General features: G+C 47.4%; 2 protein-coding genes across 3 annotated transcripts in view; both read right to left on the minus strand.

The window, feature by feature from the left end:
• Positions 1-3456, minus strand: part of LOC139544455 (interleukin-11 receptor subunit alpha-like) — a 58892-nt gene extending 55436 nt beyond the window's left edge. The window contains exon 1 of one of the 2 annotated variants that reach the window (XM_071351568.1): positions 3315-3456. The gene's annotated coding sequence lies outside the window, so the exon portion shown is untranslated. The remainder of the gene's footprint in view (positions 1-3314) is intronic. The other variant, XM_071351569.1, reaches the window with a different exon arrangement.
• An 8302-nt stretch (positions 3457-11758) lies between these two features.
• LOC139544456 (ciliary neurotrophic factor receptor subunit alpha-like) overlaps positions 11759-17519 on the minus strand; it is a 412488-nt gene continuing 406727 nt past the window's right edge. Inside the window, exon 9 of the mRNA XM_071351570.1 lies at positions 11759-14918. Coding sequence (XP_071207671.1) covers position 14918 — 1 coding nt within the window. The 3' untranslated portion in view covers positions 11759-14917. The remainder of the gene's footprint in view (positions 14919-17519) is intronic.

Genomic DNA, 17519 nt, shown 5'->3' on the forward strand with positions numbered 1-17519 from the left:
TTCACCATTCCTCCATACAGAATCCGTTCACCATTCCTCCATACAGAATCCGTTCACCATTCCTCAATACAGAACCCGTTCACCATTCCTCCAAATAGAATCAGTTCACCATTCCTCCAAACAGAATCCGTTCACCGTTCCTCCATCCAGAATCCGTTCACCATTCCTCCAAACAGAATCCGTTCACCATTCCTCCAAACAGAATCCGTTCACCATTCCTCCAAACAGAATCCGTTCACCATTCCCCCAAACAGAATCCTTTCACCATTCCCCCAAACAGAATCCGTTCACCATTCCTCCAAACAGAATCCGTTCACCATTCCTCCATACAGAATCCGTTCACCATTCCTCCAAACAGAATCCGTTCACCATTCCCCCATACAGAATCCGTTCACCATTCCCCCAAACAGAATCCGTTCACCATTCCTCCAAACAGAATCCGTTCACCATTCCCCCATACAGAATCCGTTCACCATTCCCCCAAACAGAATCCGTTCACCATTCCTCCATACAGAATCCGTTCACCATTCCTCCAAACATAATCCGTTCACCATTCCTCCATACAGAATCCGTTCACCATTCCCCCAAACAGAATCCGTTCACCATTCCCCCAAACAGAATCCGTTCACCATTCCTCCATACAGAATCCGTTCACCATTCCTCCAAACAGAATCCGTTCACCATTCCTCCATACAGAATCCGTTCACCATTCCTCCAAAACAGAATCCGTTCACCATTCCTCCAAACAGAATCCGTTCACCATTCCCCCAAATAGGATCCGTTCACCATTCCTCCAAACAGAATCCGTTCACCATTCCCCCAAACAGAATCCGTTCACCATTCCTCCATACAGAATCCGTTCACCATTCCCCCAAACAGAATCCGTTCACCATTCCCCCAAACAGAATCCGTTCACCATTCCCCCAAACAGAATCCGTTCACCATTCCTCCAAACAGAATCCGTTCACCATTCCCCCAAACAGAATCCGTTCACCATTCCTCCAAACAGAATCCGTTTACCATTCCTCCAAACAGAATCCGTTCACCATTCCTCCAAACAGAATCCGTTCACCATTCCTCCAAACAGAATCCGTTCACCATTCCTCCAAACAGAATCCGTTCACCATTCCCCCAAACAGAATCCGTTCACCATTCACCCAAACAGAATCCGTTCACCATTCACCCAAACAGAATCCGTTCACCATTCACCCAAACAGAATCCGTTCACCATTCCTCCAAACAGAATCCGTTCACCATTCCTCCAAACAGAATCCGTTCACCATTCCTCCAAACAGAACCCGTTCACCATTCCCCCAAACAGAATCCGTTCACCATTCCTCCAAACAGAATCCGTTCACCATTCCTCCAAAACAGAATCCGTTCACCATTCCTCCAAAACACAGAATCCGTTCACCATTCCTCCAAACAGAATCCGTTCACCATTCCTCCAAACAGAATCCGTTCACCATTCCTCCAAAACAGAATCCGTTCACCATTCCTCCAAACAGAATCCGTTCACCATTCCTCCAAACAGAATCCGTTCACCATTCCTCCAAAACAGAATCCGTTCACCATTCCTCCAAACAGAATCCGTTCACCATTCCCCAAAACAGAATCCCTTCACCATTCCTCCAAACAGAATCCCTTCACCATTCCTCCAAACAGAATCCGTTCACCATTCCTCCAAACAGAATCCCTTCACCATTCCTCCAAATAGAATCCGTTCACCATTCCTCCAAACAGAATCCGTTCACCATTCCTCCAAACAGAATCCGTTCACCATTCACCCAAACAGAATCCGTTCACCATTCACCCAAACAGAATCCGTTCACCATTCACCCAAACAGAATCCGTTCACCATTCCTCCAAACAGAATCCGTTCACCATTCCTCCAAACAGAATCCGATCACCATTCCCCCAAACAGAATCCGTTCACCATTCCTCCATACAGAATCCGTTCACCATTCCCCCAAATAGAATCCGTTCACCATTCCTCCAAATAGAATCCGTTCACCATTCCTCCAAACAGAATCCGTTCACCATTCCTCCAAACAGAATCCGTTCACCATTCCTCCAAAACAGAATCCGTTCACCATTCCTCCAAACAGAATCCGTTCACCATTCCTCCATACAGAATCCGTAGCCCCATAACATCAAAGCTCCACCAGCATATTTACAGTAGGAGTGGGGTTATTTTCTGCTCATGCGTTCTGATTTGGACTCATGTCATCTGACCATGGCACCAGGTTCCAATTCAAGTGCCAGTGAGCTCATCAAACTCCAGGCGTTTACATTAGTTGCATGACTTGAAAATAGAGGTCTTTGGCCACGCACAGCAGTGGTGGGTTTGGCGTCAAAACTAAAACGCATGAGCAGATAATAACCCCATCCCTACTGTAAAATATGGATCAGTGATGTTATGACGCTATTCTACTTCCAGGTGCCCTTGTTAAGGTCAACTGCATCATGAACTTTACCAGGATATTTTTTGCCAAAAACCTGTTTTCTCCAAGACTTGAAACCCATTGAAAACCTGTGGTTTGAATTGAAGAAGCACAGATGAAGGATATCAAGGATCTAGAAGGATTTTGTTATCAAATGGAGGATTGGTTATCCAGTTATCCTCGAAAAGTGAGGTATTGAAAACAAGGGTGTCAGTAATTTGTAACCCTACCCTTTTGAGATAACTAAATCTCTTTCTCTGCGCAATTGTATTAGTAAATAATAACATTTCCAAATGTTTTTGGAGCATACAATATAGCTCAATATTAGAATTATTTATTTTATACAGTCATTTTTGCTCTTCTTTATCAATGGTGTTAATAATTTCGGACCACGCTGTATATCTGATGTTTAATGATTTACATTATGATTTATAAGGGATATAAGAGCCTTTCGATTTGCTAAAAGTTATTATAACGTGTTCTATAAACAATAACAACAACGATGCATTTGAAAAATAAAATGTTTTCATCTTTCCTTAGAATTGTAGTTGGGTTTAAACCCTAAAAAACACATTGTAGGGAGCAATACTGTGGCTGGATATTTACTGAATACATTTTATCACGATTAAAACATCAGGATTATCTTGGAACATTTATTATTTCACAATCTGCTAGAAATTAATTTCCTTCTGTGGAAATGGATACAGCCCAGTGGAAATAGCGAGATGTCTGGTGTTCTACATAGGCTACACAGTCCGAAAAGTTTTTAATCACTACACTCAAACTCAGCCGTCCAAATTCATCTTCTGTGTCTATACTTCTAACTTTCGTACCATAAATAGACATTAATTCGAATAGGATAAACCTTACCTTCAATATCTTCAAAAGTTAAACGGGCATTTTCGAGTGGTCGTGAGCCATGGCTTCAATTTTGTCGAGTTTTACCTTGCGAACCGTAGATACTCTTCTCCTGGACAAGCGGAGCTGTGAGACGCTGCCGACAGCGCTCCAGAACGGATCCCATTGGAGGAACGGGGCGTCAATAAGGAAGAGGCCGATACGGTATTTCCTGTGTAGGGATTGGGGGGGCAGTACCCCGGTGTGTGTGTGTGTTTATAAAGAGATTAGGGGGGGCAGAACCTTGAGCAGATTTAACTCTTTAATGTGGCATGAGAAAGACACCGGTCACCTGTTTTATAATTAGCTCAGCAGCCATGGGTAGTAGTAGGCCCACAGTCTATCAGCTGTAAAGAGATAGGCCTCTAGAGTAGTTTACAATAGATTACAATGCAATATAATATAATACATTATAATAGAATAAGAGAATAAGAGAATATAGTATAATAGAACAGAGTATATTACAATATATTATAATAGTGTATAATAGAATAGAGTATATTACAATAGATTATAATAAAATAGGTTATAATAGAATATAGTATAATACAATATAGTATAGTATAATAGAATATAGTATATTACAATAGGTTATAATATAATATAGTATAATAGAATATAGTATATTGGAAGAGATTATAATAGAATAGTTTAGAATAGAATATAATAGAATATAGTATAATAAAATAGAGTATAATAGAATATAGTATATTGGAATAGATTATAATAGAATATCGTAGAATAGAGTATAATAGGTTATAGTATAATAGAATAAAGTATAATAAAATATAGTATAATAGAAGAGAATCGAGTAGAATAGATAATTAGAATATAGTGTAATATTATAGAGTAGAATATAATATATTATAATATAATAGAGTACAATAGAATAGAGTACAAAAGAATAGAGTACAATAGAATAGCGTAGAATAGAGTATAATATAGTATAACAGAATACAGTATAATAAGGCCTTCAAAGTGGCGTGGCAGTCTAAGGCACTGCATAGGCTACACAGTCCGCAGTGCTAGAGGCGTCACCACAAACCCGGGTTCGGTCCCGGGCTGTATCTCAACCGGCCTTGATCGGGAGTCCCATAGGGCGGAGCACAATTGGCCCAGCGTCTTCCGGGTGAGGGGAGGGTTTGGCCGGGGGGGCTTTACTTGGCTCATCACGCTCTGGCAACTCCTTGTGGCGGGCCGGGCGCCTGCAGACTCACCTCGGTCGTCAGGTGAACGGTGTTTCCTCCTACACCTAACCACAGAGTCTCACCTCCTACACCTAACCACAGAGTCTCCCCTCCTACACCTAACCACAGAGTCTCACCTCCTACACCTAACCACAGAGTCTCCCCTCCTACACCTAACCACAGAGTCACCCATCCTCCACCTAACCACAGAGTCTCCCCTCCTCCACCTAACCACAGAGTCACCCCTCCTCCACCTAACCCCAGAGTCTCCCCTCCTCCACCTAACCACAGAGTCTCCCCTCCTCCACCTAACCACAGAGTCACCCCTCCTCCACCTAACCCCAGAGTCTCCCCTCCTCCACCTAACCACAGAGTCACCCCTCCTACACCTAACCACAGAGTCTCCCCTCCTCCACCTAACCACAGAGTCACCCCTCCTCCACCTAACCCCAGAGTCTCCCCTCCTCCACCTAACCACAGAGTCACCCCTCCTCCACGTAACCCCAGAGTCTCCCCTCCTCCACCTAACCACAGAGTCACCCCTCCTCCACCTAACCACAGAGTCACCCCTCCTCCACCTAACCCCAGAGTCTCCCCTCCTCCACCTAACCACAGAGTCACCCCTCCTCCACCTAACCACAGAGTCACCCCTCCTCCACCTAACCACAGAGTCACCCCTCCTCCACCTAACCCCAGAGTCACCCCTCCTACACCTAACCACAGAGTCTCCCCTCCTCCACCTAACCACAGAGTCACCCCTCCTCCACCTAACCACAGAGTCACCCCTCCTCCACCTAACCCCAGAGTCTCCCCTCCTCCACCTAACCACAGAGTCACCCCTCCTACACCTAACCACAGAGTCTCCCCTCCTCCACCTAACCACAGAGTCACCCCTCCTCCACGTAACCCCAGAGTCTCCCCTCCTCCACCTAACCACAGAGTCACCCCTCCTACACCTAACCACAGAGTCTCCCCTCCTCCACCTAACCACAGAGTCACCCCTCCTCCACCTAACCACAGAGTATCCCCTCCTCCACCTAACCACAGAGTCTCCCCTCCTCCACCTAACCCCAGAGTCACCCCTCCTCCACCTAACCACAGAGTTACTGCTCCTCCACCTAACCCCAGAGTTACTGCTCCTCCACCTAACCCCAGAGTCTCCCCTCCTCCACCTAACCACAGAGTCACCCCTCCTCCACCTAACCACAGAGTCTCCCCTCCTCCACCTAACCACAGAGTCTCCCCTCCTCCACCTAACCCCAGAGTCACCCCTCCTCCACCTAACCACAGAGTCTCCCCTCCTCCACCTAACCCCAGAGTTACTGCTCCTCCACCTAACCCCAGAGTCTCCCCTCCTCCACCTAACCACAGAGTCTCCCCTCCTCCACCTAAACACAGAGTGTCCTCTCCTCCACCTAACCCCAGAGTCACCCCTCCTCCACCTAACCACAGAGTCTCCCCTCCTCCACCTAACCACAGAGTCTCCCCTCCTCCACCTAACCCCAGAGTTACTGCTCCTCCACCTAACCCCAGAGTCTCCCCTCCTCCACCTAACCACAGAGTCACCCCTCCTCCACCTAACCACAGAGTCTCCCCTCCTCCACCTAACCCCAGAGTTACTGCTCCTCCACCTAACCCCAGAGTTACTGCTCCTCAACCTAACCCCAGAGTCACCCCTCCTCCACCTAACCCCAGAGTCTCCCCTCCTCCACCTAACCACAGAGTCTCCCCTCCTCCACCTAACACCAGAGATACTGCTCCTCCACCTATCCCCAGAGTCACCCCTCCTCCACCTAACCACAGAGTCACCCCTCCTCCACCTAACCACAGAGTCTCCCCTCCTCCACCTAACCCCAGAGTCACCCCTCCTCCACCTAACCCCAGAGTCACCCCTCCTCCACCTAACCCCAGAGTTACTGCTCCTCAACCTAACCCCAGAGTCTCCCCTCCTCCACCTAACCCCAGAGTCACCCCTCCTCCACCTAACCCCAGAGTCTCCCATCCTACACCTAACCCCAGAGTCTCCCCTCCTACACCTAACCCCAGAGTCTCCCCTCCTCCACCTAACCCCAGAGTTTCCCCTCCGCCACCTATCCCCAGAGTCACCCCTCCTCCACCTAACCCCAGAGTCACCCCTCCTCCACCTAACCACAGAGTCTCCCCTCCTCCACCTAACCCCAGAGTCTCCCCTCCTCCACCTAACCAGAGTCACCCCTCCTCCACCTAACCACAGAGTCTCCCCTCCTCCACCTATCCTCAGAGTCACCCCTCCTCCACCTAACCCCAGAGTCTCCCCTCCTCCACCTAACCACAGAGTCACCCCTCCTCCACCTAACCACAGAGTCACCCCTCCACCACCTAACCACAGAGTCACCCCTCTTCCACCTAACCACAGAGTCACCCCTCCTCCACCTAACCCCAGAGAAACTGCTCCTCCACCTAACCACAGAGTCACCCCTCCTCCACCTAACCACAGAGTTACTGCTTCTCCACCTAACCCCAGAGTCACCCCTCCTCCACCTAACCCCAGAGTCACCCCTCCTCCACCTAACCACAGAGTCACCCCTCCTCCACCTAACCCCAGAGATACTGCTCCTCCACCTAACCACAGAGTCACCCCTCCTCCACCTAACCACAGAGTTACTGCTCCTCCACCTAACCCCAGAATCACCCCTCCTCCACCTAACCCCAGAGATACTGCTCCTCCACCTAACCACAGAGTCACCCCTCCTCCACCTAACCACAGAGTCACCCCTCCTCCACCTAACCCCAGAGATACTGCTCCTCCACCTAACCACAGAGTCACCCCTCCTCCACCTAACCACAGAGTTACTGCTCCTCCACCTAACCCCAGAGATACTGCTCCTCCACCTAACCCCAGAGTAACCCCTCCTCCACCTAACCCCAGAGTCTCCCCTCCTCCACCTAACCACAGAGTCACCCCTCCTCCACCTAACCACAGAGTCACCCCTCCTCCACCTAACCCAGAGATACTGCTCCTCCACCTAACCCCAGAGTCACCCCTCCTCCACCTAACCACAGAGTCTCCCCTCCTCCACCTAACCCCAGAGTCACCCCTCCTCCACCTATCCACAGAGTCACCCCTCCTCCACCTATCCACAGAGTCACCCCTCCTCCACCTAACCACAGAGTTACTGCTCCTCCACCTAACCACAGAGTTACTGCTCCTCCACCTAACCACAGAGTCACCCCTCCTCCACCTAACCCCAGAGTCTCCCCTCCTCCACCTATCCCCAGAGTCTCCCCTCCTCCACCTAACCACAGAGTCTCCCCTCCTCCACCTATCCCCAGAGTATCCCCTCCTCCACCTAACCACAGAGTCTCCCCTCCTCCACCTAACCACAGAGTCTCCCCTCCTACACCTAACCCCAGAGTCACCCCTCCTCCACCTAACCCCAGAGTCTCCCCTCCTCCACCTAACCCCAGAGTTACTGCTCCTCCACCTATCCCCAGAGTCATTGCTCTTTCACCTAACCCCAGAGTAACTCCTCCTCCACCTAACCACAGAGTCTCCCCTCCTCCACCTAACCCCAGAGTCATTGCTCTTTCACCCAATGCTAGAGTCACTCTCTCTCCACTCTCTCTCCCCATTTGAGAGTCATAGTTACCACCGCCGTTTACACGCGCTTCATTGAATTTCTTCACTTTGACTTTGAGGAGCACCCCCGGCAAAACGGGGCTTATCTCCTTAGAATATCAGCCATTTGACATTCGGTTGAGCTGCATGGCAGAGTAGACTCTTTTCCAGCTTACAGACTGGCCGTCAGTCGACCTACTAGTCATCGATGTGCTAAGCACTACTTGGAGAAGAGACCCAAGAACTGACGTTGATATCTAGGGTCCTCCAGCAGGGCTGACGCTGGTATCTAGGGTCCTCCAGCAAGGCTGACGCTGGTATCTAGGGTCCTCCAGCAGGACTGACGCTGGTATCTAGGGTCCTCCAGCAGGGCTGATGCTGGCATCTAGGGTCCTCCAGCAGGGCTGACGCTGGTATCTAGGGTCCTCCAGCAGGGTTGACGCTGGTATCTAGGGTCCTCCAGCAGGGTTGACGTTGGTATCTAGGGTCCTCCAGTAGGGCTGACGCTGGTATCTAGGGTCCTCCAGCAGGGCTGATGCTGCTATCTAGGGTCCTCCAGCAGGGCTGATGCTGGTATCTAGGGTCCTCCAGCAAGGCTGATGCTGCTATCTAGGGTCCTCCAGCAGGGCTGATGCTGGCATCTAGGGTCCTCCAGCAGGGCTGATGCTGGCATCTAGGGTCCTCCAGCAGGGCTGATGCTGGTATCTAGGGTCCTCCAGCAGGGCTGATGCTGGTATCTAGGGTTCTCCAGCAAGGCTGATGCTGGTATCTAGGGTCCTCCAGCAGGGCTGATGCTGGTATCTAGAGTCCTCCAGCAAGGCTGATGCTGCTATCTAGGGTCCCTGACCAAAGCCCTTCTCCCTCGATTGCTCAGTTTGACCGGGCAGTCAGCTCTAGGAAGGGTCTTGGTGGTTCCAAACTTCTTCCATGTAAGAATGATGGAGGCCACTGTGTTCTTGGGGACCTTCAATGCTGCAGAAATGTTGTGGTACCCTTCCCCAGATCTGTGCCTCCACGCAATACTGTCTCGGAGCGCTATTGACAATTCCTTCAACCTCCTGGTGTCACGCCCTGACCATAGATTGCTTTGTATGTTTCTATGTTTTGTTTGGTCAGAGTGTGATGTGGGTGGGCATTGGTGGCCTGGTGTGGTTCCCAATCAGAGGCAGGTGTCAGTCGTTGTCTCTGATTGGGAGCCATATTTAGGTAGCCTGTTTTTCTTTGTGTTTTGTGGGTGGTTGTTTCCTGTGTTAGTGTTTTCCCCATATGGGACTGTTTCGGGTTGTTTGTACTTTTGTTATTTTCGTTCAGTGTTCGTTTTGATATATTAAATTATCATTATGGACACTTACCACGCTGCGCATTCGTCCTCCGATCCTTCCTACTACTCCTCGTCAGAAAAAGAGGACGAAACCCGTTACACCTGGCTTGGTTTTTGCTCTGACATGCACTGTCAACTGTGGGACTTTATATAGACAGGTGTGTGCCTTTCCAAATCATGTCCAATCAATTGAATTTACCACAGGTGGACTCCAATCAGGTTGCAGAAACATCTCAATAATTATCAATGGAAACAGGATGCACCTGAGTTCAATTTCAAGTCTCATAGCAAAGGGTCTGAATACTTATGTAAATCAGATTTTTATGTTTTTTATGTTTAGTAAATTTGCAAATATTTCGAAACACCTGTTTCGCTTTGAAATTATAGGGTATTGTTTGTAAATTGATAAGGGGAAAACATATATTTAATACATTTTGGAATAAGGCTGTGATGTAACAACATGTGGAAAAGGGACGTGGTCTGAATACTTTCCGAAAGGACTGTAATTCTATTTTACCAATTACATTTACTTATGTATACTTACGTCTAATTTATTATGCTTCCTGGGTAACAGCTTTGTTAAAGGGAGAGAAGTCTCACTGTCTAATTTATTCTGCTTACTGGTTAACAGCTTTGTTTAGGGGAGAGAAGTCTCACTGTCTAATTTATTCTGCTTCCTGGTTAACAGCTTTGTTTAGGGGAGAGAAGTCTCACTGTCTAATTTATTCTGCTTCCTGGTTAACAGCTTTGTTTAGGGGAGAGAAGTTTCACTGTCTAATTTATTCTGCTTCCTGGTTAACAGCTTTGTTTAGGGGAGAGAAGTCTCACTGTCTAATTTATTTTGCTTCCTGTGAGAACTGACTGGAATAACATTCAGGATGATATTCCTCTCCTCTGGGTCTCTGGGTTGTAGAGATATTGTCTGTGTCCTTAATGGCACCACACTCCCGATGTAGTGCACTACTTTTGACCAGGGAGCATGGTCCCATTTGGGATGTACCACTCTGACTGCTCCAGACAGGGAACATGGTCCCATTTGGGATGTACCACTCTGACTGCTCCAGACAGGGAACATGGTCCCATTTGGGATGTACCACTCTGACTGCTCCAGACAGGGAATATGATGCAGTTTGGGATGTACCACTCTGACTGCTCCAGACAGGGAACATGGTCCCATTTGGGATGTACCACTCTGACTGCTCCAGACAGGGAATATGATGCAGTTTGGGATGTACCACTCTGACTGCTCCAGACAGGGAACTCCAGATACTCACTACCCTCTGGAGAGCCTTACGGTTGTGGGCGGAGCAGTTGCCGTACCAGGCGGTGATACAGCCCGACAGGATGCTCTCGATTGTGCATCTGTAGAAGTTTGTGAGTGCTTTTGGTGACAAGCCGAATTTCTTCAGCCTCCTGAGGTTGAAGAGGCGCTGCTGCGCCTTCTTCACAACGCTGTCTGTGTGGGTGGACCAATTCAGTTTGTCCGTGATGTGTACACCGAGGAACTTAAAACTTTCCACCTTCTCCACTACTGTCCCGTCGATGTGGATAGGGGGGGTGCTCCCTCTGCTGTTTCCTGAAGTCCACAATCATCTCCTTTGTTTTGTTGACGTTGAGTTTGAGGTTATTTTCCTGACACCACACTCCGAGGGCCCTCACCTCCTCCCTGTAGGCCGTCTCGTCGTTGTTGGTAATCAAGCCTACCACTGTAGTGTCATCCGCAAACTTGATGATTGAGTTGGAGGCGTGCATGGCCACGCAGTCGTGGGTGAACAGGGAGTACAGGAGAGGGCTCAGAACGCACCCTTGTGGGGCCCCAATGTTGAGGATCAGCGGGGTGGAGATGTTGTTACCTACCTTCACCACCTGGGGGCGGCCCGTCAGGATGTCCAGGACCCAGTTGCACAGGGCGGGGTCGAGACCCAGGGTCTCGAGCTTGATGACGAGTTTGGAGGGTACTATGGTGTTAAATTCTGAGCTGTAGTCGATGAACAGCATTCTCACATAGGTATTCCTCTTGTCCAGATGGGTTAGGGCAGTGTGCAGTGTGGTTGCGATTGCGTCGTCTGTGGACCTATTGGGTCGGTAAGTAAATTGGAGTGGGTCTAGGGTGTCAGGTAGGGTGGAGGTGATATGGTCCTTGACTAGTCTCTCAAAGCACTTCATGATGACGGAAGTGAGTGCTACGGGGCGGTAGTCGTTTAGCTCAGTTACCTTCGGTTTCTTGGGAACAGGAACAATGTTGCATGTTGCACAGCTTGGGAATGTGTTATGCAGTTATCGACAGAAAGAAATGACAGAGAGATGCTACTCATTGTGAAATGGTCACATTTAATGAACAACCTCTCATTGTATATATATCTATAAAAATAACCCAGGTACAGGTTACAAGAATCTAAAGCTAATACATACATTATTAAATAATACACTTTCTTTTCATTTTAAAGATACGTATCATAGTTTTTACAAAATATGATCATGGAGAATTAAGCCGTTCTGAATGTTTGAAAAAACAATGATCCTGTGTGTGTAGATTATGTGTGTGTAGATTATGTGTGTAGATCATGTGTGTAGATTATGTGTGTGTAGATCCTGTGTGTGTGTTGATCATGTGTGTGTGTTGATCATGTGTGTAGATCCTGTGTGTGTAGATCCTGTGTGTGTAGATCCTGTGTGTGTGTGTAGATCCTGTGTGTAGATCATGTGTGTGTAGATCCTGTGTGTAGATCATGTGTGTGTAGATCATGTGTGTAGATCATGTGTGTGTAGATCATGTGTGTGTAGATCCTGTGTGTAGATTTTGTGTGTGTAGATTCTGTGTGTGTAGATCCTGTGTGTGTGTAGATCATGTGTGTGTGTAGATCATGTGTGTGTGTAGATCATGTGTGTGTGTAGATCCTGTGTGTGTGTAGATCCTGTGTGTGCAGATCCCGTGTGTAGATCCTGTGTGTAGACCCCGTGTGTAGACCCCGTGTGTAGATCCCGTGTATGCAGATCCCGTGTGTAGACCCCGTGTGTAGACCCCGTGTGTAGACCCCGTGTGTAGACCACGTGTGTAGACCCCGTGTGTGTAGATCCCGTGTGTGTAGATCCCGTGTGTGTAGATCCCGTGTGTGTAGATCCCGTGTGTGTAGACCCCGTGTGTAGACCCCGTGTGTAGACCACGTGTGTAGACCCCGTGTGTAGACCCCGTGTGTAGATCCCGTGTGTAGACCCCGTGTGTAGACCCCGTGTGTAGACCCCGTGTGTAGACCCCGTGTGTAGATCCCGTGTGTAGACCACGTGTGTAGACCCCGTGTGTAGATCCCGTGTGTAGACCCCGTGTGTAGACCCATTGTGTAGACCCCGTGTGTAGACCCCGTGTGTAGACCCCGTGTGTAGATCCCATGTGTAGACCCCGTGTGTAGACCCCGTGTGTAGATCCCGTGTGTAGATCCCGTGTGTAGACCCCGTGTGTAGATCCCGTGTGTAGATCCCGTGTGTAGACCCCGTGTGTAGATCCCGTGTGTAGACCCCGTGTGTAGATCCCGTGTGTAGATCCCGTGCGTATTTTATTATTCAATATTAAACATGTAATAAAGCACAACAGTATTCCTTGTAATAATATGAAGTTGTGATATTGCCTATTCAATTGTAAACCGCAAAAACACATTTTCAAAAGGCAATGGAACTATAAATTAAACTCCTGTCTTTCTACAGAGTTTATAGTCCACCTGCCAGAGGACTAAGGGCCTAATCGAGATCTTGTCTTTCTACAGAGTATATAGTCCACCTGCCAGAGGACTGAGGGCCTAATCGAGATCTTGTCTTTCTACAGAGTATATAGTCCACCTGCCAGAGGACTAAGGGCCTAATCGAGAGCTTGTCTTTCTACAGAGTATATAGTCCACCTGCCAGAGGACTAAGGGCCTAATCGAGAGCTTGTCTTTCTACAGAGTATATAGTCCACCTGCCAGAGGACTGAGGGCCTAATCGAGAGCTTGTCTTTCTACAGAGTATATAGTCCACCTGCCAGAGGACTAAGGGCCTAATCGAGAGCTTGTCTTTCTACAGAGTATATAGTCCACCTGCCAGAGGACTGAGGGCCTAATCGAGAGCTTGTCTTTCTACAGAGTATATAGTCCACCTGCCAGAGGACTAAGGGCCTAATCGAGAGCTTGTCTTTCTACAGAGTATATAGTCCACCTGCCAGAGGACTAAGGGCCTAATCGAGAGCTTGTCTTTCTACAGAGTATATAGTCCACCTGCCAGAGGACTGAGGGCCTAATCGAGATCTTGTCTTTCTACAGAGTATATAGTCCACCTGCCAGAGGACTAAGGAACTCATTTAGAGCTTGACTTTCTACAGAGTATATAGTCCACCTGCCAGAGGACTGAGGGCCTAATCGAGAGCTTGGAATTGAATGGTTCTATCGGAATTTTTTGTGAAAACTGAGTTATTGAAATATTTTTGTTCTGTACAATGTCTACCTATATAGTGCTGTAAATATGTTGGTAAAGACTACATGTTAAAATTGATCACACCGTTCAAACCAATGAGGTTTCGGGAACTTTAAAGCCAAATACCTCAGAATCATCTTTTTACAGATAGACCCTTATCCTTTTAAAGTCCCGTATTGTATGGCAATCTACTTCCTCAATAGTAAAGTCCCAAACAGACGACGCTGATGGAGATGAATTGCTCTCAAATCCACAGTGTTTTAAACATCTCTACTCTCTTGCTGATCGCTGGGTGCAGTAGAAAGCTAAACGAACCAATAACGGCTATAGAATTCTTATTCAGGATTTCTCCAAAGTGTGTTTTAGGTCTCTGTTATGTTGTTGTTTATGTCATGTGTTGTTGTTTATATCGTGACGTCATGTTGGTTGTCGATGTCAGATACAGATTCCTGGAATTCTCTGGGTCCATCCCTTATACACAGGCTTAAGGAAGCTGAGGATTGTGGGAAACCTTCTCCAAGACAAGTCTTTGGCATGATGAGTTAGCTGTATGTCACCACAAATGATGACAAAGGGGATATTGGGATCTTTTACAGGTGTCTCAAAATTCACTGAATAATGAATGAAAAAGTTAGTTTTTTTAAACTTGGAGAATGGAATCAGTCCGCTGTGCTGCTGAGAAGAAGTCTTATCAGTCTCAGATCCACTAACAAGCCTGGAGCTCCATGGAAACACAGTCCTGCTTCTGTGTTGTCCAATCAATGATGTCTGCTTCTGTGTTGTCCAATCAATGATGTCTGCTTCTGTGCAGCACTGCAGTTCTCTGTTAGAACCTGCTGTTGTTGTTGTGAGAAGTTGATGGGGTTTTTTTTCTGTAGGAAATGTTTATTTTTACCTTTGACTTCATCACATCTTCACTTTCTATTTAACGTTGTGTGAAACTTTAATTAAATGATCAATGCAGGATGTCCATTAACATGTGCAAAATAGACATAGAAGACTCCTCAATTTCTTCCACGGGAATAAAACATCTGTGAGAGATAGAGAGAGAGAACAGAGTTAGAAACAGGGGAGTAGCACTAGAGCAATATAACAACAGTGATTATGTTTTGTCTGATTCAAACAAACACTGGTGTTCAGATTGGTTACTGAAATGAACCAACCTGACCTTCCTCTACATTACCAGAGTTACCTAACTACCAGTGGTGCTCCAGTGTAGATCAGAGTCTACCTAACTACCAGTGGTGTTCCAGTGTAGATCAGAGTCTACCTAACTACCAGTGGTGCTCCAGTGTAGATCAGAGTCTACCTAACTACCAGTGGTGTTCCAGTGTAGATCAGAGTCTACCTAACTACCAGTGGTGTTCCAGTGTAGATCAGAGTCTACCTAACTACCAGTGGTATTCCAGTGTAGATCAGAGTCTACCTAACTACCAGTGGTGTTCCAGTGTAGATCAGAGTCTACCTAACTACCAGTGGTGTTCCAGTGTAGATCAGAGTCTACCTACCTACCAGTGGTGTTCCAGTGTAGATCAGAGTCTACCTAACTACCAGTGGTGTTCCAGTGTAGATCAGAGTCTACCTAACTACCAGTGGTGTTCCAGTGTAGATCAGAGTCTACCTAACTACCAGTGGTGCTCCAGTGTAGATCAGAGTCTACCTAACTACCAGTGGTGTTCCAGTGTAGATCAGAGTCTACCTAACTACCAGTGGTGTTCCAGTGTAGATCAGAGTCTACCTAACTACCAGTGGTGTTCCAGTGTAGATCAGAGTCTACCTAACTACCAGTGGTGTTCCAGTGCAGATCAGAGTCTACCTAATTACCAGTGGTGTTCCAGTGTAGATCAGAGTCTACCTAACTACCAGTGGTGTTCCAGTGTAGATCAGAGTCTACCTAACTAAAAAGTGGTGTTCCAGTGTAGATCAGAGTCTACCTAACTACCAGTGGTGTTCCAGTGTAGATCAGAGTCTACCTAACTACCAGTGGTGTTCCAGTGTAGATCAGAGTCTACCTAACTACCAGTGGTGTTCCAGTGTAGATCAGAGTCTACCTAACTACCAGTGGTGTTCCAGTGCAGATCAGAGTCTACCTAACTACCAGTGGTGTTCCAGTGCAGATCAGAGTCTACCTAACTACCAGTGGTGTTCCAGTGTAGATCAGAGTCTACCTAACTACCAGTGGTGTTCCAGTGTAGATCAGAGTCTACCTAACTACCAGTGGTGCTCCAGTGTAGATCAGAGTCTACCTAACTACCAGTGGTGCTCCAGTGTAGATCAGAGTCTACCTAACTACCAGTGGTGTTCCCGTGTAGATCAGAGTCTACCTAACTACCAGTGGTGTTCCAGTGCAGATCAGAGTCTACCTAACTACCAGTGGTGTTCCAGTGCAGATCTGAGTCTACCTAACTACCAGTGGTGTTCCAGTGTAGATCAGAGTCTACCTAACTACCAGTGGTGTTCCAGTGCAGATCAGAGTCTACCTAACTACCAGTGGTGTTCCAGTGTAGATCAGAGTATACCTAACTACCAGTGGTGTTCCAGTGTAGATCAGAGTCTACCTAACTACCAGTGGTGTTCCAGTGTAGATCAGAGTCTACCTAACTACCAGTGGTGCTCCAGTGTAGATCAGAGTCTACCTAACTACCAGTGGTGTTCCAGTGTAGATCAGAGTCTACCTACCTACCAGTGGTGTTCCAGTGTAGATCAGAGTCTACCTAACTACCAGTGGTGTTCCAGTGTAGATCAGAGTCTACCTAACTACCAGTGGTGCTCCAGTGTAGATCAGAGTCTACCTAACTACCAGTGGTGTTCCAGTGTAGATCAGAGTCTACCTAACTACCAGTGGTGTTCCAGTGTAGATCAGAGTCTACCTAACTACCAGTGGTGTTCCAGTGTAGATCAGAGTCTACCTAACTACCAGTGGTGTTCCAGTGTAGATCAGAGTCTACCTAACTACCAGTGGTGTTCCAGTGTAGATCAGAGTCTACCTAACTACCAGTGGTGTTCTAGTGCAGATCAGAGTCTACCTAACTACCAGTGGTGTTCCAGTGTAGATCAGAGTCTACCTAACTACCAGTGGTGTTCCAGTGTAGATCAGAGTCTACCTAACTACCAGTGGTGTTCCAGTGTAGATCAGAGTCTACCTAACTACCAGTGGTGTTCTAGTGTAGATCAGAGTCTACCTAACTACCAGTGGTGTTCCAGTGTAGATCAGAGTCTACCTAACTACCAGTGGTGTTCCAGTGCAGATCAGAGTCTACCTAACTACCAGTGGTGTTCCAGTGCAGATCAGAGTCTACCTAACTACCAGTGGTGTTCCAGTGCAGATCAGAGTCTACCTAACTACCAGTGGTGTTCCAGTGTAGATCAGAGTCTACCTAACTACCAGTGGTGTTACAGTGTAGATCAGAGTCTACCTAACTACCAGTGGTGTTCCAGTGTAGATCAGAGTCTACCTAACTACCAGTGGTGTTCCAGTGTAGATCAGAGTCTACCTAACTACCAGTGGTGTTCCAGTGCAGATCAGAGTCTACCTAACTACCAGTGGTGTTCCAGTGTAGATCAGAGTATACCTAACTACCAGTGGTGTTCCAGTGTAGATCAGAGTCTACCTAACTACCAGTGGTGTTCCA

This window comes from Salvelinus alpinus, chromosome 18 (genome assembly GCF_045679555.1).
Source record: "Salvelinus alpinus chromosome 18, SLU_Salpinus.1, whole genome shotgun sequence".
Classification (NCBI taxonomy): domain Eukaryota; kingdom Metazoa; phylum Chordata; class Actinopteri; order Salmoniformes; family Salmonidae; genus Salvelinus; species Salvelinus alpinus.